This window comes from Plecotus auritus, assembly GCF_963455305.1.
Source record: "Plecotus auritus genome assembly, chromosome: 7".
Lineage (NCBI taxonomy): Eukaryota > Metazoa > Chordata > Mammalia > Chiroptera > Vespertilionidae > Plecotus > Plecotus auritus.
The window spans coordinates 164582337-164609620 of NC_137774.1; the positions used below are offsets into that span (position 1 = coordinate 164582337).

At 43.6% G+C, this 27284-nt stretch overlaps 1 protein-coding gene across 7 annotated transcripts in view; it reads left to right on the plus strand.

The window, feature by feature from the left end:
• Nucleotides 1-27284, plus strand: part of CTNND2 (catenin delta 2) — an 804920-nt gene that overhangs the window by 671370 nt on the left and 106266 nt on the right. For all 7 annotated transcript variants that reach the window (XM_080680431.1, XM_080680434.1, XM_080680433.1 and 4 more), the window contains 2 exons: nucleotides 14936-15053; nucleotides 20467-20652. In XM_080680431.1, the coding sequence (XP_080536557.1) occupies nucleotides 14936-15053; nucleotides 20467-20652 (304 nt within the window). The remainder of the gene's footprint in view (nucleotides 1-14935; nucleotides 15054-20466; nucleotides 20653-27284) is intronic.

The following is a 27284-nucleotide window of genomic DNA, read 5'->3' on the forward strand; positions in this document are numbered from 1 at the left end:
TGACAGCTTTGTAAAGGACAGATTGTTATGTTCTTTCCAATTTTAAATAAGGAAGTGAAACTGGGGAAATTGAGCAATTTGTCCTAGAGCGCATGGTGGAGAGTGAACCCTGATTCAAACCTGTGCATCCAAATAGAATGCTTTCCTGTGATGTTGATGCCTTGGAGTGGTCTATTAGCACTACACAGTGCAGTCTGTCTCTCTGCTTGTCAATTATTACAACAGCCATAGCCATCTCATTGTCTCTTCCTTGGTCAAGTGCTAAATCAACAGCTGAGATAGAATGAATGGCACCTCTTATCCCATACAAACATGTATTCAATTTCTAGGATGTGCCCAGAACTCTGCTAGGTACCAGAAGGGAAAAAAAAGGAATGAGACATGATGTTTATAACCTAAAAGATAAAAGGGAATCTGAGCCATGTATGTATTTAATGCTGAAAAAAAAAAAAAGTCTAGGCAGAGTTGCTGGAAGGCCTCTGAATGAGGGAGTCATGAATTCCACCTGAAAGATTCCAAGAAGACAGCCCAGAGGCTGCACTGAGATGAGGGAGGGTTTGCAGGGGAAGGTGCAGAGAAGATGTGTGACCCACACTCAAAGATCCACGTGCGTGTTTGGGGATGGGCAAGTGTGGCTCGCCAGGGCATGGCTGGCAGGGAGGGACCTGAGAGGGAAAAGGTCTCCTGGGAGCTGGTTGTTAAGAGTGTTGGGTGGAGCCCAGCTGGTGTTGCTCAGTGGTTGAGCGCTGGCCCATGAACCAGGAGGTCACAGGTTCAATTCCTGGTCTGGCACATGCCCAGGTTGAGGGCTCAATCTCCAATAGGGGGTGTGCAGGAGGAGCCAATCAATGATGTTTCTCTCTCATCGGTGTTTCTATCTCTCTATCCCTCTCCCTTCCTCTCTCTAAAATCAATAAAAATATATTTTTTAAAAAGTATTGGGTGGAAGGAGATATGGAGGATAGTACAAGAGGGATAAATAGTGGTGGACAGAGATTTGACTTGGGTGATGAAAACACAATGCAGTGTACAGGAGATGTGTTTAGAATTGTGCTAAACTTGTATAATTTTGTTAACCAGTGTCATCCCAATAGATTCAATAAAATGAAAAAAACGAGTGTTGGGGAAGAAGGGTCATTTCCAGGAGATTTCTTTATCTTTGTTGGCCACGTGGAACCACGGAAGCTTGGTAAGCAGGTGAAGACACGCTGTTTCCTGTGCCATAGAGACACAGTGGTCCCCACAGGTCACGGAGCAGGCGGAGGGCATGTGGAAGCGGTGGCAGTACTGGCTGTGTTTGCCAATCCCAGACTGCGTCCCAGGCATTACACTAGGACATTTAGATGCTATCTTTGTGAGGACTGTGATGCTGTGATGGGATGTCATTGTGAGTGCAAAATCAAAACCAAGAAGAGCTGGCATTCAAGTCCAGGTCTGACTGGAAACCCACTAGTTGCATGATCTTGGATGATGGTGGTAGGCTCTCCAGCCTCAGTTTCCCTGCCTGTAAATAGGAACGGTATTGGTGATGCAGGGCTGGGACAAGGGTGAGGCAGGTGAGACTGAGCTGTGCAGGGATGGACCCTGCCTTTACTTACAACTTTCATATTTTGTTCATAATCTATTTTTCCATTAATTTTAACTCAAATATTATTTAGCACAATAATTGAAGGTTCTTACCACTACTTAACAACTATACACTGAAAAAGATCAAGATGGCAAATTTTATGTTATGTATATTTTACCACAACTTAAAAATGTATATTATTTACAATAATGAGTTTTATGGCAGCACCTTCTATTTTGCACTAAGTGAAGTTCTCACCTTACCCTCATTCTGGCCCCGTGGTCATGCACATTGATTGACACAGCGCCTGGCCCACAGGGAACTCCCTTTACCTGCTGGCAGCTAACTCTGGACCACTGCCTTTCTGCTGAGGCAACCATCACACAGTTGTAAAGAAAATCTTGAGTGCTGCTGGGAGTGACCACAGGAAAGTTAGGGCTAAGCACTGCCTCCCCTTATGCACCTTGGACATGGTCCCTCCTCTCAGGGAAAGAGAAAGAGGCCCTCCTCTGAGAGAAACATAGCTTCTTCCCAACACTTGAAGGACACCGGGTGTTCCCTAAGACCTCATCCTCTGCTTCCATTTCTTTAGCCCAAAGGATGAGCCCCAGGGTTTCAACAGCTCATGTGTTGGTTACCTGCAGTAGCCCTTATCTTGACTCACTCAACCCCTCCTATCCCAGACACAAGGAAAACACCAGCTGGGCCCAGAGAGGAAGCCACAGACAACACATCCCAATGGGAAGAACTTGGCCTCTGTCGGGCAGCCTGAATTTGGACGAGAGGCAATGGGACCTCTGGCCACTTCCTGAGCCTTCACAAGCCTTTCTGAGCCTCTGTTGCCTCTCTCATGCCTCCTTGCATGCTTATGTTAGGATATGAAGGCCCAATAAGCATAACTTTTTTTTAACCCAAGTTCATAACCAATTGGAAAATTAGACTAAGTAAACTGATGGGTGGATGAAAACCAAATAGTCTTTTTACCACTGACAACACCAAGTGGAGATCATGGCTTCTTGTCTGCAGCCAAAAGGCAGGCGCATGGCACTGTCTTGCCAGTGTAGACCTTGGGACTGCCCCATGGAAAAGTTGGGATCTGTAGAGCTGACAACCCACCCTACATCATGCCCCCCCACCCCACAGTTCCAGGGAGACCTGTTGATGGATTTGCTCCAACAGATGAGAAATAACCAGTGGATGGCAGAGCTTTTTCACCTGCCAGTCAGATAGTTCATTCTCCCTGTTGGGGGTATTACTATTTAAAATTATATGCTCCCTCAAATTCATATATTGAATTTTGAACCCCCAGTACATTAGAATGTGACCTGTGTGGAAATAGGGTCACTGCTGATGTACTTAGCTTTCATGAGGTCATTAAGGTGGACTATAATCCAAGATGACTGATGTACCCATGAGAAGGGGAAATTTGGACACAGATACACACTGGGAGAACACCGCGTGAAAGTAAAGACAGAGACGGGTGTTGCTTCCACAAGCCAAGGAATTCCAGAGATGACCCCAAAACTACCAGGAACACAGGAGAGTATGGAACAGACTCTTCCTCACAGCCTAAAAAGGAACCAGCCCTGCTGACACCTTGATCTTGAACTTCTGCCCTTCAGAACTGAGAGAATGCATTTTTGTTGTTCAAGCCCCGCAGTCTGTAGTTCTCTTACGGCAGCCTGAGCAGACAAATACAGGGTGATGGGGAGGGGAAGTTCTGGAGAGTTCCATGGAAAAAAGAAGCCAAGAAAAGAGGTTCATATCCCCAACTGATTGAATTAATATAATAGTTTTCTGTGTACTGCATTAGGTTCTTTACATGTATTGTTCTCATTTTATTTTTGTTAAAATAGGTCCCTCTGTCCTTTGCTCAGGCATACAGGGGTGGGCAAAAATAGGTTTATAGTTAATACAATATAATAATTATAACAACAGTAAAATAATTAATAATAATACAGGAATAAACTCAGTTTTTTGTGTACTCACAGCTGTAAACCTACTTTTGCCCAACCCTGTATATGCCCAGGTGAGCAGATGTCAAGAGGGAAAGAGTGAGGTATGACTATAGATCTGGTTCCCGTGTATTTCACAGATTTTTGGTCTCATCTCATGTTTCCAAAGCATGAGCCCACTTTACAGATAGAGAAACTGAGAATCAGAGAGGTTATATGTGTTGCCAAAGGCCAGGCAGATAATAGCAAAGTTGAAATTTGACACCCAAGCTTTTCTACTCTCCTAGATTATCTTTTGGAGTATAAAATACTGTCATTCTCTACAAATGAATGTCAGTACCTGCCAAAATAGGGGCGTGGCAGTATTCCTGGTACATTTTCACTTTTCCTATCTTTCTCTCCATGAGTCTCCACTGCCTTCAACTACACAGTCTCTTGCTTGAAATTCCTTAGTCATGCTTGAGATAAGAATGTCATCTGGTCTGTCCCTGAACTTTCAATGGAATAGGGCTAGAGAAGGAGAAGGCGGTAGGAGGCTACTAGTATTCAGTTGCTAGCTTTCAATTTTATTTCCTTTCTGATGCTAGAGTTCATTAGCCTTGGTGTCGCTTAGTCCTGTTGTTTACTTTCCATTCTAGCCAGTTATCATCTATGTGACAAGCAAAGAAATCAATTACAAGCAGCCTTGCATATTTAGTCACAGACCAAAACTAGCCCTGGATGGAGATGCGGGACCATTGACGGCTGCTTGCTGCCAGCCTGGGCTCCTGAGCATAGATTCAGCTGGCAGGGCGCCTGCCTGGTTTCTCCTAACTTAATTGGAGTTTGTCCTCACTTTGTCAGCTTGCATGGCTGCCCATCCTCCCCACAACTTGCCTTCTTGTAGGCCAACTGGCCATCCTCCAGGCTCTCCCCAAAGCAGCTTGATGCTCTGTGACCTGAGTGTGGAATCCTGGCAGAAAGTAAACGGGTATTGTAAGTGGGGTGAGAGTTATGAAAGGGAGCCTTAAATGAGCAAGAACAAATGAACTTAACCTGCTCAGGGGAACAGGAAAGCCTTCTAGTGAAAGAGACATGGAAGATGAGTAGGATTAGCCAAGTGAAAAGGAAGGAAGGTTCCTAGGCATGTGCCATGGACATGACCTTGAGACTGACTGAGAGAAATGGAAGGTCCTGGGCTCTTGTCCTGATGTACATTTTAGAAGAATCACAGAGCTTTCCTGGGAGGTGGAGGGAATGAAGGCAGAAGCCGAGAGACACATTAAGAGACAGGAGAAGGTGGTGGTTGTGGACCTGGCCAGGACCATGGAGGAGGAGTGCGGATGGAGATGCTTTGACGTTGGAGCTGACTGCATGTGCTGACTTGGATGTAGGTGTTCAGGAGAGACAGGAGTCAAGGATGAAGGACAACATATTTATAGGACAAGAAATACTGTTTTTGTGCACAAGAAAATACTTTCAGGGAACCCCTAAAGCAGGTGCCAGTTAGCACTGCTTTTCTTTATCTCCATTTCACTTTTCTCTCTCTCTCTCTCTCTCTCTTTTTTTTTTTTTTTTTTTTTTTTGCTTGTTTTTAAAAAAATGGTCATTTCCTTCTATTTACTTCTCTTGCTCCCTCTCATTCTTTCCATTTTATTCATCCCCAATATGAGTTAGGGTCTCTGTGGTAATGGAAATTTAGAATTAAAACCAAACAAGGAAAAGCAAACCAACATTGATGTAGAGGTAAGTGTCTCCACCCACCCCCCCTGATGCAGATCAGATGGAAAGCAGGGGTGAGGCTGTGGCTGGCTGGCTCATAAGTGCTGTAACCCACAGCTCACCCACCTCACTGCCCTATGAGTGGCCAGTTCTGATGGGAGAGTGTCAGTCATGGGCACATTATCCTTGAGCTGTGTCCATGTGGCAAAAAAGAGGGACTTGCTCTAAGATTTGCCAATAGAATGAACTGATACTACACATGTGATTTTTAGCACATGCTATAATGGTGAGAATTTGTGATTAAAATATGGTGTTTCTTGAAGAATTTTAGGGAAATATTGGACTAGTTGATCCCTTGATCTACTGGTCTGATAACTGGTCTATTTGTATGATATATAAGGATCCTCTCCCTGCTTCTCTTTTGTACAAAACTGGAATTATTCCACTCTTTTCTATAATTGTTCTTTCTTTTTCTGATTAACAAATCTCCAAAACCTTTGCATATTAGCTCATATAAAGGGATTGATATTAAGAGTAATTATATTACAACGAGAGTTAGAAAAATTTTTTGCTTCTAGATTATATTTTTCTGGCGCATTGGTGCCTTGAAATTCTTGCCATGAGATTTGCTGTAGTTTGTGGCAGAGTTTTATGAACTATTATCATTTACAAAGAGCAGTGAAGGCAGAACGGCATATGTGCCCTGGGCCAGTGCCGGAGGGCACAAGTCTTCTCTTTTGTTTTCCAGTTATTCTCAGGGTAGCCACTCAGCTGGTTCAGTGAACAGTTTTTAAATAAAACCCTAACCCTGGCTCAACCTCAAGACTGTGACACACATACCATAGCAGGTGAGAATCCCTTTGATTTCAGCACTTACTTAGCGTGACAGGAGAAACAATAAAACGAAGCTCTTTGTGGACAACTTGTGACCTGATTTTAATGAAGATCTCTGGCTCCTCAACGTGTCTTTGTTCTGTGACCTTTCTATGCAGCATTGCAATTTTGGATTTTTGAAGCATTGCCCCTTCACAGGTAAAGCAGTAAGAGGAAATTGTGCACCCAGTGGTGCCATTATCCTCCACACATGTTGAGTGCCAACCATCTGGTAGCAGTAAACCAAGAAAAGTCACCCTTAGGTTACCTAGGGTTGGTGAGAAACTCATCAGGGTTACCATTCCTGCAACAGGAGGCATCTGAATATTCTAATGATGTCATCTCATCATTAAGAGCATCTAAAATACCTCCACTTGAAGATGCAGAAAGTTTATCTAAAAGTTTTGAAATATTTTAGCAGTATTTCAGAAAATACTTTTATGTAAAATATTATGATAGTTTTTTTTCTGTCTTATGAGGACATGTGAATGTAATCATCTTCCATTGCTGCTATAATAAATTACCACAAACCTAGTGGATTCGAGCAACTCAAAATTCGTAATTCAGAATAGTGTAGGTCAGAAGTCCAGGGGACTAGGCTGGTTCCTCGTCTTGAAGCCTCATTATGTCCAAAATCAAGGTGTCTGCCGATGGACTCTTATCAGGGAGCTCTGGGAAGAATCTGCTTCCTGGCTCGTTCAGGTTGTTGGCCAAATTCTGTTCCCAGCATTTGTAGACTGAGGGCTTCGCTTCCTTGCTGGCTACTGGCTGGGAGCTGCCCTCCAGAGGCTGCCATGTGCTCTGGTTCCTGGCCACCTTCCTCAAAAGCAGCAATGCCACGCTCTTCCTCTTTGGCCACATCTCTCAGACTGACCCTTCTGCCTTCCTCTTCACCATGAGGGGTTTATATGATGACATTGGGCCCAGCAGGTTCATCTCCCTATCTTAAGGCCAGTTGGTTGGTAACCTCAATTCCATCTGCAAAGCCCCTTCACAGCAGTGCCTAGGTTAGTGTTTGATTGAACCACCAGGGGCAGGAATCTTGTGAGGACCTCTTTCAAATTCTCCCTACCACATGAAGAAGAAAAAATCCAGTCCTGACAGTAATGGGGGAAGACAGGGAATCTGCATAAGTGCTATAGCAGCCGAGATTTTAAAAGGCAACGACTCTTTTTTTTTTTTTTTAATATATTTTATTGATATTTTACAGAGAGGAAGAGAGAGGGATAGAGAGCTAGAAACATCGATGAGAGAGAATCATCGATCAGCTGCCTCCTGCACACCTTCCACTGGGGATGTGCCCGCAACCAAGGTACATGCCCTTGACCGGAATCGAACCCGGGACCCTTCAGTCCGCAGGCCGACGCTCTATCCACTGAGCCAAACCGGTTTCGGCGAAAAGGCAACGACTCTTAAAAAACGCATCCCTGATATGAGTTAGGGTCTCTCTGGTAATGGAAAGACTTGAAAGATGAGTAGGATTGTATACCGACTTTTCCAAAAATGATGGCAAAATCGCGATTAAGACCAGCACATAAACTTGAAAGACCACATAAGTATTTCTTACAGAAGCTAACACCTACTTTCTTTTAATAAGTCAGAATTTTCCCTAAAATGTAAAAACATATTTTAGTAATTAAGATTAAATATATACTTTCTGCCTTTCAGGGGGGAAAAAAGTGAAAAAGGCCAAGAGATCTTAGTTTCACTGAGTTTCCTGTAAAAGTTTTTTCTTATACAAAGTATATTTGCATTCTTATAGTTTCTCCTTCTTCCCACCTGCCCCACACCCCTACCCTACATATTTCCATTGTAAAACAAGATGAGAAGAAGGTAACCTACAGATGTCCTCACAGTTTTAATTGATCTTTGACCAAAGATTGGCTTTGTTAATCTATTTCACCTAGCCAGAACTACACAATGATCACTGGCCAAATGAACTGAAGTCTGAGTTTTCTATGGCCCCAAAAAAGACTACCAAATGAGTCATCCACATATCTAAATTTATGAGACAACAATTAAGAGAGATGGGTAAGCTAAGAGATTAAAGGAAATGGGGTTTTTGTTTTTAATCATTTCCTTCCCATTTGGACATGGAGCTTAAGCTGTTTGGATCCAGGGACTATTTTTATTAGCATTTTCCCACAAATGTAAGGAGACTTTTTTTCAAGGAAGAAATGTAAGAAGACAGAAAAAAAAAAAAAAAGAAGAAGCAAAAAAGAATGGATAGGTGGCTGGCCAGGAACAGCAGAGTGACAGGGGTTTTCTCTTCCTCCTTCCCTACCTGGTAGCTACCTGTTTTGTCACTTAACCCTTCCATGCTGGGCAGGGTTCATGAGCAGTTAACACTGAGAAATGTCTATGGCATCAGTACGACAGTGACTACCCAGAGTAAAACTATCTGGGAAGACCTGGGCAATTGCACAGAGTATCCTGGGGTAGAATAAGAGAGTGATAGGACACAAGAGCTAAGGCAGTTCTTTCCTCTGAAGACATTTTCTCGATTGTTCTTACTGGTGTCCAATAAAGTATCAGTAAGTGATCAAAGCAATCATGAAAACAAGAAATTGACCATGAGGAAATTTATCAGCTAGATAAGTGAGCTTTTAACAGTCACACTGATTCCCAGCTTCAATAAGTCTTTGAAGTACGATTTGTTAAAAGTTCCTACAAGTAAATACATTGAAAGATTACATGACTGCATTTGGGGAATTAGAAGATGAATTGAAATAAGAGTTGGACGGGTTGTTTGAATAATAGCTATTAATAATCCAGAACATAAGGCCAAATCTTGAAATTCTTCAAACCCACAATCTGACATTTAAAAGACAAGTAGGCAATTACCTATAATCCCTTGATTAGTCAGCTTTGTTCTCCTACTTCTTAGAAGACAGAGGACTGGAAATACAAGGAATTGGATGACCTCAGTGTTGCTCCTTTTTTATTTAGCCACAATGCTTGTTTTCCTGGAAGCTGCCTGCTTGGTGAAGCGAATATTGTGTTTCTGTTTTGCAGTGTTTTCTAGCCTATTAATTTATTATATGTATTTTATATGTACACTGACTTATGTGTGGTTGATAAGAAATAATTTGGTGTAGCCAGGAAGGAAGAAAACATTTGTTTTTATTCATTTTTTTTTAACTTAAATTGCATTTTGACCTATAACATTTTCTTTTTTGCTGCTGTTGCATTTGTAATAGGGCCATGGCCAGTGAATGGATTTGTTCTAGGGGAGCGCTTGCTACCATGGGGAGACTTGATGGGAAGCCCCCTTGCTGAGCAGAGGTACGAGGTGGGATGTGGCCGCTTTCGACATGAGATGCATTGGATCCCCAGTCAGCACAGTGGAAAGAAGAGCCCACCCCAAATGTGCTGTAGTGCAGTGTTTTAGACATTGACGGGACGCAGGGCAGGGGGAGAGCAGCCAGGGGGTTGGGCCACGTGGCAATGCTCTAAGCCTGAGGTATGGTCTGGGAACTCGAGGCGCAGTGCATACAGCTCAGTCCCCGAGCACAGGTTAGGTAACAACAACTGTGGATGGTCACGGAGCGCAAAGAGCCACCAGCACAATTAGGTTCGGTTAACGGTGTTAGGCACACGGCACTCACCCTTTGCTCCCCGCGATTTCCTTGTAATTTAGCCTAATGGGAAACTTTCAGCAGACGTTTCCTAGAGCAGTTAACTCTGTGGCGTCCATCAATTTTAATTGGAATCGTGTAGCTAAAACCCTAGGCAGTACTTGAAAGTGATAGGGTGTATTTCCACACAGGTGTTCTGGCTGTGCTCTGGGCTCCTCCGGAACAACGTGCCCTGATGCAGAGCTGACTGCAGAAAGCACGGTCTGTGCAGAGCTTCAGAGGGCCAGAGCTGCCTAGTCAGCGGCAAGGAGCTCATCCGTCTTTACATTTACGAGTGTGGGCAGGGTGGCGGCGACGTAGGAGCTACGGATCGGAGGACAGCATGCAGCAGTGTTCACTGCCGGCTGCCCAAGGTAGCTGGTCTTTAGGCCACTGAAGCATTCTGTCCCTGCAGCTCAGCAAAGTAATTACCAAGCCATCACTGTCCTGATTTATAAAGAAATTACCTTCCTTGGGAAAAGACAGTAAGGTGCACAGCAAGAATTCAAACGGAAGACTGTGCTAATCTTGAAAAGAAAAGAAGGGGAAATTTTTTCCTCTGGAAATTTTTCTGAATTGGCTGTAATGAAGGACCAGTTTGAAAAAAACAAATGTCGAGCCCTGGCTGGTGTGGCTCAGTTGGTTGGGTGCTGTCCCATGCACCTCAAGGTTGCCTGTTAGATTCTAGATCAGGGCACATGCCCAGGTTTCAGGCTGGATCCCCAGTAGGGGGCGTGCAGGAGGCAGCCGATTGATGTTACACTCTAACATTGATGTTTCTCTCTTCTTCTTTCTTCTCTCTGTAAAAATAAATAAACTATTCTTTTTGAAAATTTAAAAAATTAAAAAAACACAAATGTCGAGAGCTTTTCAAGTAAATTCAGCCTTCTGTTATTTGTACCCAATAAATGTTTCCAGAGGTGTGGCTAATCTTACTACTGGTCACAGGACTGGGTCCTTATGGGGGGTGTTTCAGATGATGTTCCAGAAAGTCGCTTAAAGTAATGAGGACATAATTCAGACTTCACTCCAGCAGAGCTAGGAAACTGCCTCAGCCCTCTCCCTGGTATCCAGCGAACTCCCTTCCCACATTAAGGTATATAATACCAACCCCTGCACTTCCTGTTCACTGGAAGCTATGAAGACTGCGCTTTTCAGGGGCCTCTTCTGCCTGAAAGAGGACTGGCAGGAGTGCAAGATATCAGCCAGACAGGAGAGCAGTCAGACCAAGGTGATGGCCACACATTTGGAGGCACTCACATGGCTTAATCAGATTAGCAGTGGGACAAGATACAGCACAATGCATCACCACATCACATCAGTGTTCTCTGGGTAGTTGAGGGAAGATGCTTGGTAAGCCACCCTCCTCCTCCAAACACATGCATCTAGGAAAGATTTTAATTTTCTTATCTATGTGCCAGTTTGGTCTTGAGCAAGCTAATACAATTATTTGATCATTTAGAAATATCTTCTAAAGTCTTGCATGAGCCCACTGTAGCTAAGCAGTTTCCAGGAAAGCAGTGGCTTATGAAACATATAGGGATGGTGTTGAAAAAAATCCACTTACCCTTGAGTAAAACAAGCTTTGTATTTGTTTCCTATTGCTACTGGGACAAATTACCACAGACTTAGTGACTTAGAACATGACAAATGTATTGTGCTATAGCTTCTGTCAGTTCCAAATCAGACACTAGTCTCATCAGTTTAAAATGGAGGTGTCAGCAGGGCGTGTTCCTTACTAATGGCTCTTGGAAGAATCTAGTTCCAAGTTCCTTCAGGTAGGACTGAGGTCTCTGTTTCCTTGCTGATGGTAAAATATAAAAATAATGTTTTATTTTTTATCGGTTAGATAAAAAGTATATAGAATTTCCCAGCTGTCATGGCTCAGTGGTAGAGCGTTGACCTATGAAGGTCAGGGTTCAATTCCCAGTTAGGTCCACATGCCCGGGCTGCGGGCTTGATCCCCGGTATGGGGCATGCAGGAAGCAGCCAATCAATGACTCTCTCTCATCATTGATGTTTCCATCTCTCTCTCCCTCTCCATTCCTCTCTGAAATCAATAAAAATGTATTTTTTTAAAAAAGCAACACCTCCTTCCTTTAAAAAAAAAAAAAGTATATAGAATCTACTTTAAGCAGAAATTTCCAAATGATGTATCTACTGACATTTTAATACAAATTATAAAGATTATTTCTAAGGAATAGATATTATAGCTTCATTGCAGTCTTTATAAATAACCTACCAGTATTTGTTTTAATGTTATATTAATGCACAGAATTTTGCTGCACCAGTTTCTAGCTAGACTGGAGATCACCTCCTCAAGACAGTTGTAAGGTGGTTTAGGTACAAGGGGAGGATGGAACTTTTTAAGTTAGACATTGGCTCATTGTCAAACACGTAGGACCAAAATTACAATAACTGCACAGCGACCAGCGCACAATGTTATTGGCTTTATAAAAATTTTAAACAGTGAAGCATGCACAGTATGGTAGATCTTGTGTTTGGGGGAAAGGGGAGAAAAAGAAAGCCCTCCTCTACTCCAGAATGAAAAACCAAAGGTACTCACCATATGTTTCACTCATTCAGGAATAGGTGGTTAAGAGTAGAAACCCATCCCCAAAGGCTTGTAGGACACTGCAACCCATTGAAAAAGAGACATATGCATACTTCACTCTGTTTAAAAATTTATATTGATCCTCATCCTGCCTGCAGACACTGTGGTAACTCCATCCTACCCATTGTATCAGAGCGGGGTGTGTCTGTGTGTCCGTCTATCCCAGTCATTTATCCTGTAGGGACCCTAACTTATAAGTCTTTCTCATTTTCCAATATCTTTAATGCTTTAATATAGTAGCCAGTTAATAACTTTTTTTAATTTTGGAGAAGACTAGACTGGAATCAAACAGAAACTAGAATAAAGAAAAATGCTTAGATTAATATTGGCAACTTATAATGTTGACAAAGTTGTTAATTCCTCATCTTTCCCATTGGTTCATTGGTTGGCTCTGCCCATTCATTAGTTACCAGTAAAAGATAGGCTGATCATTATAAAATTCATTTAAGAATCAGGAGGCACTCACTGCCCCCATGGTGAACTTATTCAAAGGAAAGCGGTGTTCATGGGTACAGGAAGAGTACAGAGGATTTCAGATCAGGGTGCACATGAGCTGTCCTAAGGTTCTCTCAAGTCTAAATTCCATCATTCTCTCTTTAAAGACATGACCTCCTCAAAGGACAAGAAGGCAAGATTTCAAACACAATCACACATTGCCACAGCATTCTTCTGGCCAAAGAGGTCCAATTGGAGTTTTTGAACAAACCTATTACTGTAAAGGCCTCAAAGCTTGACCTGATGAAAATCTCTTCATGGAGGAATGGTCTAAAAGTGATCTCTTTACCAAGCCCATGCTTCTGGTTAGAATAATTCCAGTATGCCTCTCACCACTTTTTCCCTAAGAGGAAGTTAGTTCTTCCCTTTCCAAGGGATCTTGTCAGAAAGGATGGTTTGCCACCCCAAAGCAGAATCTATAACTACATAAAAATGCTGTCAATATCTGCCTGGTTGTATTATCTAAGGAATTGTGTTTATATTTTAAGATCAGCAAATGCCAAAAATACTAATTTGAATTGAATAACCTTTCCCAGTATTACATTAAAATGCTGATAGATCCTATTTAATACATGTTCCACAGAACGTTTTAGATATCAAAGAAAACATTTATGTTCGGTACCATTTTAGCATTAGGCCTATTTTATTTTAATGCCTGAAAAGCATAGTCCATCTATATTGTGCATCAAGCCCTGGGTTTCTTCCAGCTTCTCCACTTGCCACCCATGTGGCTTTGATAACTGCTCTGAGCCTCAGTTTCCTCATCTGTAAAAGACAATGAAGTGTCACAGTGAAAATGAAATGAGAATGTATGTGTCAATTGCAGTGTGGGTGTGGAGATGTACCCTATTCAACTTTTGTGGGCTCTGTCCCAGGCTACAGATTCTTGGGATCTGTCAGGTGGCTGTCTGGGGCTGTCAACAGAAAGCAGTATCCTCTCCAACAAACTCTCCCCCTAGACTAAAGCTAGAGCAGTAGAAATTATCAATACCAATACCCCCAAATATGCAACTGAAGACATTTTCTCAATTTTTTGAAAAAATCAAGGAAGTATCTTTAGATCGACTCCACCAGAGACTTCAGGATGGGGTCCAGCAGTCTACAGGAACACCCTCCAGGGGCTTCTTATACCAGCCAACTTTTGAGAGCCATTGCTCAGCCTGGATCATTCTCCCTCTTCCCCACAGCTTCTAAAATCTTTCAGTCCCTTTGTGCCTCTTTCTATAAACTTACCTCCTCCAGTATCCCTCCCACAGGCTGTGTTGTTGGTAAGTCAGTCACTGCAAAAATTCTTAACTGGAACCCAATCCTCTCCATGGTTAGGAGACAAAGAACATACTTTCAGGTGGTGGAGTATGAAAAAGCATCCCAAATGTGCATCTTTGACTAGGGTTATCTCCTGCTTTTTATAACTCTGGTGACTAGGATTGTCTCATGGTTTTTATATCTCTCTGCTTCCCAGCTGTGCACTGCATTACAGCAGGCTCCTTCTGTTGACTCTAGCCCAGCATATGCCAGTCCAGGAAGGAGCTTGGTTAATTCCTGCCTTTAAAGGGGGCCATGGGCATCCCTATGGCTAAATTTTCACAGAAACCCCTCCCTATGTTCTTAGAATAAATTTCTAATTTACTCTGGCTGGACCAAAGTAGGTATATTTTTGAGGCAGGTAAAATTAGATCTCTAAAGTATTTTAGTAAGTTGGAAGCTCTGTCTTTGAAAAATGTTTCACACTGCTTAAAGAAGAAGAGTCTTTTGAATCAAAGAGCTCTGATTCCTTCATCAATGATAAAGGAAGAAAACTTTGAAGACTTTTGGAAAGTCTCCCATTCTCAGTGGTCACTGGACACTCACGGATCACATGTTTGAATTCTATGTTCTCCATTTCTCTAGTTGCATTACAGCTATCTGTGACTTCCCCAGTTTTAGGATGGATTTGATGAGTTAGTAGAGGTGGTTGAAGCCATCCCTACTCAATATAAAACTTCATTTTTTATAAACATTCTGAAAAGGCAAGCAAAGTGTTTTCTTTGAAACTAGGAGAGGAGGCATGTGTGGAAGAGCATTCTTTTGGTGATCATCTTGAAGGTTGCTAACAGGTCCTTTTGCTTTGCAGGAATGTTAGTTCAGCCGGCGAGGAGGCCCGCAGGAGGATGCGGGAATGTGAGGGCCTCACAGATGCCCTGCTCTACGTCATCCAGTCTGCGCTGGGGAGCAGTGAGATCGATAGCAAGGTTTGTTGTATTCGCATAGATTAAGCACCTTAGACAATAAAGAAGCCCGAAGGACTGAGCAATGACTGACAACAGTAGAGAGCTATGTGAATGCTTTCACTCTGAAATACATCTTAGTCTCTTGTATGAATCCAATATTTCCAAAACAGGGCCTCTAAGCCCCGCCTAGAACATTACTTGACTCTTGATTAGCCATGAGTAGAAGTTGATTGTTTTAAGTTACTCAAACCACAGGTGTTAGAAAAAAACAAACAAACACAGATGAGTGTATAAACTTTTGCATGCCACATTACTCTCAAACTTCTAGTTTTATATTATGAAATCAACTTTCAAAAGAAAAAGAAATGTTAAAACTACCTGAGATATGAATAATCCTATATTCCTACAAGTTAGCTTTTTAACAATCGTTAATTGTACCAAACGGCATTTAAAAATGCTGATGAAGTGTGAATAAATGCTGTCAAAATGCTACATAAATGAGGCTGTCAGCACGTTAATTAATCATCAGTGTCTGTGCAGTTTTAGTTCACAAATCAAAATAGAACTGGGTGGGCTATTCCAGTGTCTGAGCTATTTTTGTTTGTCTTAATTTGTCTTTTTATTCACTGCAAATATAAATTTATAATGTCAAAAGATCCCGATATAAATACAGACTTTACTGGCACATTTTAAGTGATAGGTGTGATAAATGTGATCCTTAGTAAGAGTTTCTCAAGAGCCACACTATTGACATTTTGGGCTGATTACTTCGTTGTGGTGGGGGAGACGGTCCTGTGCACTGTAGGACGTTAAACAACATCCCTGGCCTTTACTCACAGATGCCTGTAGCATCCTCCCCACTCCCCACTTGTGTTCCAAAGAAAAATGTTCTTCAGATGTTGCCAAATTGGGTCCTATGGGAGGCAGAATTGGCCTTGGTTGTAAACCACAGCACTAATCCCAGGGTTTTCGATACTGACTCATCAGAATTGCCTTTGGAGTGTTTAATAAACACATGAGTCTCGAGCCCATCACAAACCTCTGAATCTCAACATCTAACTCTGTTCTCTGATCTTTGCACCTTTAAAAATTCACCAGTGATTCGATGTGCATCTTGGATTGAGAGCCCGCCTTAGTAGATACAGCTTTAAACAGGCTCTAAGTGGGAATATGGTTTAGTGTAATTCAGTTGTGAAGTCAGATAAAGAACAATTAATGGTGATTTTATCCATTTAATTACTAACTGGCATGGGGGGTGACTTAACATAGTGTTTCTCAACGTAACTACACATGAGAGTGACTGCGAAACTTAGAAAATTACTGCTGCCTGAGCCCTGCTCCTTATGTTTTGGGTGGACAGTATCTTCTGGGGCTCCAACCCTTTGAGTACTAGTTGACTCCAATTATGAACATGGCTTGTCATCTCATTACTGCCACTCGGTTATGTTTGCATCCTTTTGTTTACTGTAGATGGTGGCAATTCCCAAGACAGAATATGATATAATAAAGATTTAATTATCCCTTCTTGTAAACCCCCTTAGCGGCCACTTTACTATCATTGACATGAATACTGAGTCCCTTAAGAAGTGCCCAGTCAATATGTCTTGAGTATTCACAGATAGCTGTTAACCTAATGGACACGTAATTTTTTTTTTAAGCTACTGAAGTTAATTCACTGAAGCCACAATGCCCGGGATCTTAATATTCAGATCAGTAAATTCTGAGACATTGAGACACTAAGCCTTTTGCTATACTGGATACCAAAAGAGTTGTAATACTGTCTGAGCCTTGCAGTTGAAAATGGAAAGTCAGCAGCCTCTTGCCTTGGCCAAGGGCCATGCCACCATTGCTGGTCAGGATAGCAGCCTTCAGGAGCATGTCCAAAACCAGAGTGCTGCGGCACACTCACCTGTTTCCTGGGGTATCAGATGACTAGACTCCTGAAACACTTAAAAGACTGTTGAGATTTTCAAATTCCGTATTTCCCGCCCAAAGAGGAAATTGGAGTAATTGTGACAATCAAACTACCTGAGATTTGAATAATCAGATGTTCCTGATCCAGTAGCAAGAGCACTGGACTTGGCACCAGGGCATGCTGGGGGGTGTGCCATCCCAACCTTGCACTGACTAGGGGGCCATCCCCAGTGTCCTCAGCTTTGTGACAAGAAGGATCATCACAGCTGCTGAAAAGATCGCATGTGATAAATTGCTTGGCAGTGCTTTGCTGGCTAGAATGTTCTATTGAATTTTGACGTATTATTATTATTGTCCCATAATTCCCCACTCAGCCCTCCACATGGCCACCTCTAAGCTTTCACAATGACAAGTTAGAAAGGGAAAAAAAAATGAGTACACATTCTCTTTACGGCCAGCCACATTAATGAATACAAGAGCCTGGATTCCATGCTCGCGCTCAGCCGGCTCCTGTAATTGGGACAGTTTGTTGAATGGGTAACATATGGTAGACCAGTCTCTGGACAGCTTCCAAATTAGCCCTTTCTAATAGAAAATAAGGAGTCAAATGACCCTGGTGACCATGAGGAACTGCTAAAAGCACTGTTGACAGCAATGGATGTCAAAAGCAAAACCACCAGCTGCCACTCGCCTTCTGCTGGCATCCCCAAGAAAGGCAGTGGCTGTCTGTTTTCTTTTTGCTGTCCCTTTAGAGAAAAGTGCTTGAATAGGTAACCCTTCCGAACCAAACCTAATGGGAGAGGGAGGGAGAGAGACAGAGAGAAAGAGATTCAGTCCCTATGATCTCCCTCGCTCCAGTCTTCTCTCTGCACCACCTCCTCTCTCCCCTCCCACGCTCCTCCTCCCCAGGTTCTCTCTCCTGTTCACCTCTCCCCAGATCATCCCCCAGCCACAGGTTGATTATAAAGAATTTCCCGAAACTGCTGCAGATGTATTCCCCAGTTGTCATTTGTTAAACAGAGGCCTGGAGATGCCCCGGGGAAGATGAACAGGAGGATGAGAAAGAAGTTTATTCTCCCAAGTCTTTGATGTAAGAAAAACTCAGTATGAGCTGATTTGAAAATCATTCTGACTTAATGCCGCAACATTTTCCTTCCAGGGAGGGACTCTCCTCTCTTTCATGCATCATCCTGTGTTTACCTGCTTTCATGCTGGTGCCTTTTTTTTTTTTTCTTTTTTTTTTTCTTTTTTTTTTTTTTTTTTGATGCTGAGAGGATGCTTGAAATGGAAAATCAAGTTGACTCAAAGCCTGTGGGATTAGCAGCCATGAAACCTTGAAAAGCTGACAAGAAAGGTCTAGAATGGCAAAGGCTCTAAAGATAGATCCTAAAGATCAGTTTCCCTGGTTGATTTCCATACCCCCACAGACAAGACAAAGACATATCCGGCCTTTTACCAGATGTCAGGCGTAGGCAGGAGTAGTGCAGAATTTGGACCCCGATGGGGCCCCCCTCCAGCCCTGACCAGAACTAGAGAGAAGTGGTACAGTCCTCTGTAAGTTAGCAACACTTCAAATCTCATTCCCTTCACCTGTACAATGGAACTAGGTTCTTTGCCTGAACTGTGGCTATCACATAGTAGGTGCCTGACAGATGATGAAATAACACTTATCTCAATTCTATTTTTTCCACTATTATTCTATTCTTTTCTTCTACATTAGGTATTTTTTTCCTTGGCCAACAGTTCCTCAATTCCAGAATGAAGGCCAAAGGCTGATGTTTGGGCTGAATGTATCTTCACCAAATTCATAAACCTAATCTCCAATGTGATGGTATTTGGTGGTAGGGCCTTTGGGAGGAAATAGAGTCATAGAGAGGTTTAGCCCTCTGCACACAGCAAGGTCACAGCCCCTTAAAGGGCAAAGCCAGGACTCAGATGCAGACGGACCAGCTGTAGGTCATATGCCCTGGGCCTCCCCGAGGTGCTGTCTCTACCACTGTTTTTGATATGAAGCCTTGTGTACCCTCTACTGTGTGCCAGGCACTCTTCTCAGTATGTACACAACAGGTCTGTTTCCTATTGCTGCTGTAACAAATGGTCACATACACAATTACTTAAAAACACAAATTTATTGGCTTATCATTTAGTCCAGGGGTCCAAATGGGTCTTGTTGGGCTAAAATTAATGTGTGGACAGGGCTGTGTTCCTTCTGGAGGCTCCAGGAAGAAGCTGATTCCTGGCCTTTTACAGCTTCTGGAGGCTGCAGGCATTCCTTGGCTCGTGGCCCCTTCTTCCATCTCTACAGCCAGCAATGGCAGGTCATGACCTTCTTACTCTAACTCCTCTGCCTTCCTCTTTCACCCTCAGGAGACTCATGATTACACAGGTCCACCTGGATAACCCAGGATCATCTCCCCATCTCAAGGTCATCTGAGTGGCAGCCTTAATCCCATTTGCAACCTCAGTCCCCACACCACATAATCTAACATATTCACAGGCTCCAGAGATTCAGATGTGGACACCTTGGCGGGGCATTATTCTGCCTGCCTCACTTACATCCTCTAGCTCACCTAATCCACACAGCAAAGTAAAGTGTAGGTATAATTATGACCATCTTATAGGGGAGGTTATGGAGCCATGGAGATGCTGAGTGCCTTGTCCAAGTCAAACAGCCAATATTCAGAGACCTAGGGTCTAGCTCTGCAACATGTGTCCTTAGCCACTGTTTTACCCCTTTGCTAAGAAAATAGGAGCACCAGCCATCTCAGAAAAACATCAGTAGCTTGATAACATGTATGCGCCCAGGTGACCACAGCACCTGGCGTGCCTGGGACAACTCTGGTTTGCATCTCCTGCCCCATTCTACTCCCAGAAAGTGCCCTGGTAAATATTAGCATCACCCTCCCAGAACTGATGGAAATCCGATCAGCCATGCATTTGGTGATTCTGAGCCCCAGTCCCCAGATGTCTGTTAAGTGCACAACATCTGGGTCTTCTTGTGACTGTAGGTTCTTTCCCTACACACAAGTGAATTTCAGTCATCAATGACAGCTAACTATAGAAGTAACTATTCTTTTTTTTTTTTTTTAAATATATTTTATTGATTTTTTACAGAGAGGAAGGAAGAGGGATAGAGAGTTAGAAACATCGACGAGAGAGAAACATCGATCAGCTGCCTCCTGCACACCTCCTACTGGGGATGTGCCCGCAACCAAGTTACGTGCCCTTGACCGGAATCGAACCTGGGACCTTTCAGTCCGCAGGCCGACGCTCTATCCACTGAGCCAAACCTGTTTTGGCAACTATTCTTGATAACTAGTTTCTTTGTGGGGAGAAGAAGTCTTAGGACCTCTCTAAGCTTCTCAAATTCTTTCCACTGTGGCTGTCAAGGGAACCTTTGAGAGCCCACAGCTAAATGCATCTAAAGAGAAATGTGTGTGTGGAGACTGATTGCTTTTTTGGATGGAGTGCTAGCTAGTTTTTATTCATTCCTCTTTCACCTTTTTCCTGGGTTCTGCAGACCGTTGAAAACTGTGTGTGCATTTTAAGGAACCTCTCATACCGGCTGGCGGCGGAAACGTCTCAGGGACAGCACATGGGCACGGATGAGCTGGACGGGCTGCTCTGTGGGGAGGCCAGTGGCAAGGACGCAGAGAGCTCTGGTTGCTGGGGAAAGAAGAAGAAGAAAAAGAAGTCCCAGGACCAGGTGATGCGCGACTCGCAGCTGCATGCAATTATCCCCTTCCCCAACTGCAGCATTCCTATTTCATCTGCGTGTATAGGTACAGGGCTTTCAACGTGTGGTAACATTATGGATCGGCACAATTTTCCGGTGGGAATTTCACAGCTGAGACAGTGGCACATTAAGTGACTCCCCCATGTCCTGCCAAGATAGGAAATTTCCAAAGGAGAACAGGCGACTGTAGGGTGCCAGCTCATAGAGTCAGACCCCGGCGCTGCTTCTATGTGTGGATTCCCACATTTATAGAGGTCCCTGGGGGATCCAGGTGAGGTGCCTCTCAAGTGGTTCCGGTGCACGGAATAGGTGTGGTCTAAAGAAAAGAAGCTGAGGGAGAGAGATGCATGAAAATCCAGCATGCATTTCATACAGCGTTTTGAAACTGCAGGGCATGTGATCTCACTCTGGAAATGGGGTAGCAGCCTGAGACTCACAGTCCTTCCAGCAGAATGACATCAGAAGCTTGGCTTCGGGGGTCAATCCCATGAATTCAGAAAGCTGCCTAGCTGGAGAGGCCTCTGTAAAATGGAGCGGCCTTTCCCTGTGAGTAGCTTGCCCTGAAGTGAGGTCAAGGCCAGCAGCCACGGAGGAATCAGAAGAGCCTCTGTTCCCCTCCCCAGGAGCCTCTGGGAGGCTGAACCCCTCACCTACCAGCCCCCCAGGTGAGGGAGTATGTGAAGAAGTGCCCGTCCTGCTGCTGACCAGACACCCCTGCCACCAGGCTTCCCCATCTCCTCTTGGCACTGTGGTCATGTGTCCGGCTTCCCCTGGATACTGTGGTCACTTGTCCAACTTTCCCCTGGACTCTGTGGTCATCTCCCAGCTGCTAAGGGTTGTACCCAAGGACTGACTGTTCCCGGGCTCAGAGCCCACAACATTCTCTCTTGACAGGTTAACAATTCAAAAGAAACATGCCAAGTATGTTTAGATCACGCCACACCATTTTTAAAAGTATTTTAGAAACCATTTCACCTTAAGCAAGGGTTAAAAGTACTATTTTATTAAGGGTAAGGATGGGTGGGAATGCATTCTTAAACAGAATTCCTAAATTTGACTTGAATGCGTCAGCATTAGCATTTTTGTAGATCCCAGGTCTCTAGCTGTGCATGGGCCCCGAGGGCTGCTCCAGATACTTCTACAAGCAAATCTGTATGTTCCACTGTAAACACACCTGTAGTTTAGGAGAGACATGTGCGCTGCTTCTTTAATGATGACCTTCTGCTCTGAGCACTAAATTCCCAGCCCTGCATTTTCTCCTGTTGTGGGTCAGTGCTTTGAGTCTTCTGTCCTCTCCCTGCATCGGAGGAGCCTTTTAAGAGGTTTGAGCCCTGGCTCTTAATTCAGCCCCTTACAGCCATTCCACCAAGGGAATAAAATGGCCAGCCAGCAGGTATTTATTGAACATACTACGTGATATCAGAGACCTCAGTTTTCCTACCCGGTACTTAAAGAGACCCAGGCCATTATGGGTTCTGAACTTGTTCAATCTCAAGCAAACTAAACCTGGCCTTATAAAGGTATAATGGTTCTCAGCACTGTGATCCCATGGGGCCCAGGCCCTGCTCTACTTTATTCCGGAAAGGGAGCAGGCACCATAATGATTGAAAGGAAGAGCCCCAGGCAGGCAGGAATAGGGGTCTTCCCAATCTGCCCAGAGATCACAACCCCTGGGGCTCTCTCACCACCTGAGGACTCAGAACCTCTGGACAGGCCCGGGCAACTTCAGAAGGCATATTTGGGAAGTCACCTTAATACGATTTTTGCCCTGACTAAAAACACTTCAAACTGAGACTGAAATTCTGATTACGTCAAGGCTTTCTCTCCAGTCTGTTGCTCGGATTCTAAAGTGCTTCCTTCTGATGTCCCTGGCACCTGTCACTGGTGTCTCATTTAGTAAGACTTTGCCTTGAACCCTGACCCCTTTCTCCACTGTTGCCAAGGTGCTCTCACCTGGCTTGAAGTCTTTCAAGTGACAGGTGAGATTAGGAGTTGACTGGTTCCAGAGGAATCAGAGGCCAGAAGAGAATGTTCTTGGACTTTACCCTGAAATAGAGCCCTAGTTTCAAGCTGTTAACTGCGTCCTGATACCTTGTGGTGAGCAATTCTCTAGGCTTAGAAAGCTGTTCTTTGCACCATTTTATCACATCGATGAGCTCTTTCCTGAGTTGAGTAAAGTGGCATGATTAATACAATTTTATGATTTTAGTCTAAACGCAAATTTATATGGTTCATTTGTCTCATTTTTTTATTACTGTATTCTTTAAGAAAAAAGGGTTTCTTTTTTAAATATATTTTTATTGATTTCAGAGAGGAAAGGAGAGGGAGAGAGAGATAGAAGCATCAGTTATGGGAGAGAATCATTTGATCGGCTGCCCAATGGGAATCAAGCCTGCAACCTGGGCATGTGCCCTGACTGGGAATCAAACCGTGACCTCCTGGCTCATAGGTTGACGCTCAACCACTGAGCATCACCAGTCGGGCAAAAGAAGGTTTCTTTAATGAGTTTTGTTGGAACTATTGTAAGTTAAATACAGTGGAATACTGTTGTTTATAAGGAAGTTTTGAAGTTACTGTTTTAACCAAGTGATAGTTTTTTAAAAGCTTTTTAACAGGGTTCTCTGAAATGCAGAAATATTTTGAAGTGCCCCAAACTTAAGTATCAAGCTTAATGAGGATGTAAAGAGACAACAATGATGCTTTTTAAAAGATATTTGAGTATGTATTGTCCAATTCAATTTACTTAAAGACAGTCGAAAAAAACTTTTGCCTTTAAAGACCAATGGAAGGGAATAGAAGCTAGAAGGCCTGGACCTGGGAGGAGAATGCAGACAGGGCATAAGACAAAGTGAAGGATGACAGGAGGGCACCATCAAATCCAGGGGGCCTCCTGGCATGTGGCCAATCCCAGGGAGAGAAGAGAGTCAAGATGGCGCCACCTGCTGGGAAGGATTGGCAGGAAACAAGTGCTTTACCCTGAGGATTTCCTCCAGGGGTTTGCACTTGGGGAAAGCAGGCTGCCATTCCAATAAAGGAGTCCAGGAGTCTAAAGAAATTAAAGTCTGGCTGCCTGAAGTGAGAGACGGAGGCAAGGACCCATTCACCAGTGTTAATAGATTGCAGGAACGTGAGAAATGGATGTGTTCCCAGGCCTCCCTGGGACAGCCCCATCTTCGCCAAAAACCAGACCAGCAGGTTACCTTTGGAAGCTGCAAAGTGATTTATCTCATCTAGAAGCTTCTGGAGAGATCTAGGTTTACAGCTCCAAAGATGGTCAGATATCATCCATCCCCTGGTATCTCTACTCCTTGTCAAATCAGGTTTTTAAAAAAACTTGTAGTGATTAGAGAAAATATATAATACGAAGTGAAGAAAGAAATACAAAAGTAGGTGTGTGCACAGGTTCAGATATGATGTAGGTTAAACCCGGCCAGTTTTGTAAAATAGGTGACATATGCAAATATAAAAGACTAGAGGCCCAGTGCACAGATTTGTGCACATTGAAAGGAAATTAATTAGAAGGTGGCCTGCAGGGCGGGACTGAGCAAGATGGGCCCAGCACACCCTGGAGCCAACCTCCCATGTGGGGTGGCGCCGAGGCTCGAAGGGTGTCTGTAGAGTGAGTGGGGTCCCTCCGGTAGGTGGCGTCCCTTGGCCTGGCCTGCAGGGGATCGGGCCAAAACTGGCAGTCCGACATCCCCCAAGAGGTCCCAGAGTGCACAAGAGGACACTCTGCAAAGTTGCTGTCGCTCGGCAGCTCCTGTGTTGAGCGTCTGCCCCCTGGTGGTCATTTCATGTCATATCTACCAGCCAGCCGGTTGACGGGTTGCTTAGGCTTTTATGTATATAGATAAGCATGTACAAAAAAAGTATGTTTCTAGCAAAATTGTGGTAGCATCAAAGACAGGATTGTGATTGATTCTTTTTGTGCTTACATATTTACAAAGTTTCTACAATGGGCCTTCAAACACCATTTAAAAAATAATATTCAGAAAGGCACTAATTGCTTAAGTCAGTGGTCGGCAAACTGCGGCTTGCGAGCCACATGCAGCTCTTTGGCCCCTTGAGTGTGGCTCTTCCACAAAATACCACGTGCGGGCACGCACCTACAGTGCGATTGAAACTTCGTGGCCCATGCACAGAAGTCGGTTTTCGGCTCAAAAGAAATTTCAATCGTTGTACTGTTGATATTTGGCTCTGTTGACTAATGAGTTTGCCAACCACTGGCTTAAGTCATTGTTTGCTTATAGGAAGGTAGAAGTTTTCTTTTCTTAAATATAAGATGCCTCAGAGAAAGGCACAGGGGCTATGTAAAATGCAAAGTGGTTTAATCCATAACAAAGACTTCCCAGGACATAGGAGCCAGAGGTTTCACCAGGAAGCAAAAGTGATGAAAATCATAATTGGTTTAATGATTGCCCCTGCGCATTCTGTACTCCAGGAGCTTATGTTGACTCTTGCCTTTGGCATTGATACTCTGTGCATACGAAAAATACTATAACATTCTTCAGGTTAGATTTAGACCCCAGATACGGATAATTCAAGAAAATATATGATTCAAAGATATGCTTCATTCATACATTATTTCAAAAACTAGAGGCCCAATGCACAAAATTCATGCAAGAGTAGGCCTTCCTTCCCCCCGCTGCCGGCACCGGCTTCCCTCTGGCACCCAGGACCCAGGCTTCCCTTTGGCCACCGGCAGGCATCTGGGACCCAGGCTTCCCTTGCAGCCCCAGCTTCATCAGGATGGTCGTCAGAAAGGAAGGAAGTCCGGTCTAATTAGCATATTACACTTTTATTATTATAGATGGTCGCTGTTGAAATGGACTAGAATGATCAGACTAAGGGCCTCTGTGTGTGAAGTATTTGACAGTTCTATGCATCATATTCTAGTCCAAACGGGCTTTGCTAATTCATTAATTCTCCAGTCTGTGTTTAGAGCCTATTGCTGAATTATAACAAATTGCTAGTTTCTCTAGCCCTTTCTGGGCAGAACCTCCGCCAAAACAGTCTGCATGGCCTATGCCAGGAAGCGCATCTCACCTGGCAAGGCGCTCACTGCCTAGTAAAGCTTCATGCCAGCAGCCTGGGACAGCAGTACAGGGGTGACAAGCCAAAGATTCAGGTCCAGGGAAATAAAATAGACAAAATGGATTTATTGCTTTTCCACATTTTGTAGAAATAAACATTTTTTGTTTTTCACTTTGGGATATGGCCAAGGCCCCTGTGATGGGGGGCCTGGGATCGGTGGTGCTCAAACACAGATTACAGGTGCCAGGACATTGCTGGCTGCTGGCCAGAGCAGACCTGGGCCTTCAAGACCCACTCAGTGTGAACTGGACAGTGTACAGAGAATCGCTGGGTTGGGGGGTGGGGGGGACAAAAAACAGAACAAGCGAGATCCCCCAGAACTCCAAACCTTTCTTTTCCACTTGAATATCACTTGTGAATTTTTTGATTCACACGGGTATATATCCTTCTCCATGGGTGAAGGCATACACCCATCAGAATTCAAAGGTGGTTCTGATCCAGGACTTTTACATGGTCGATTATCTCTCCAATAACCTCTGCTCCACAGTTCACTGAGTTGTGGTCAGTTTAAGAATAAGTGTTATTATTCTTTTTCATCTTGTTTTACATTGTAGATGCCAAATTCATAATCAGCAGCAAGTTTCACTTATGCTATCACCATGAAACTTTATTTGCAAAAGCAAGAGCAGTATGCTTCTGTACAGCCTTTGTTAACTCACAAACAAAAGGTCCTTTCAAAGTGAGAGGCAAACAAGCATTTATTTTAAGTCTAAGAATAACTATTTGGGAATCATTGATTCAGGCTGAAGCCCAAATAATGTTCCGATTAGGAGTTAAAGGCAATGGGTGTTTGTTTATGAGAATGGGAAGGGGAATGATTACATCAACAGAAGAAGGCGTTTCTATTGGTGCAGTTAACATAACATGGTGATGCTCCTTCTAAGCAATGTTTTTAATTTTAGGTCTATTAATTATCAGTCCAGGAGTTATAATAACTGCTTTCTTGTTACCTTGGCAAACAGTTCTTTGGGACACACTGTTGTCTTAGGCCCAGTCAATGGTTATTTTGCCCTGTTTTTACATTCCAGAAGTTGGAGGTGTAAGACATGCCAGGCAGTTCCTCTGGCATGGCAGCTCCGGCGTCATTTGAAAGTGGCTCCATTTATAGTATTGTTTTTGCCTTCAACGCCCCCTTGTTTTTTCCATGATAATAGACACATCTTGGTAAAACTTAGGAAGCCTTTTCCCTGCACACATTCCTGACTCAGCACAGCCTCCAGGCTTTTGCTCATGCTGTTCCTCCAGCTGGCCTTCCCCTCCTCTCCTTCCACTACTTGGAAAATTATCCTTTCAGACCAAATAAAACATTATCTCCACCCTTAAAAGACTTCCTTCATGTAAAAAAAAAAAAAAATCACTCTATAGCCCACTTCCGCATGGTTTTACTTGAACTCTAGTGCTCTTCACACTATAAGTTATGACAGCAATTGATCCCCATAGAGAGGGAATTTTCTGAGGGAAGGACTGTGGGTCTCCTTTCTGCCTTTAGCTTCTAGCCCAGCGCCCAG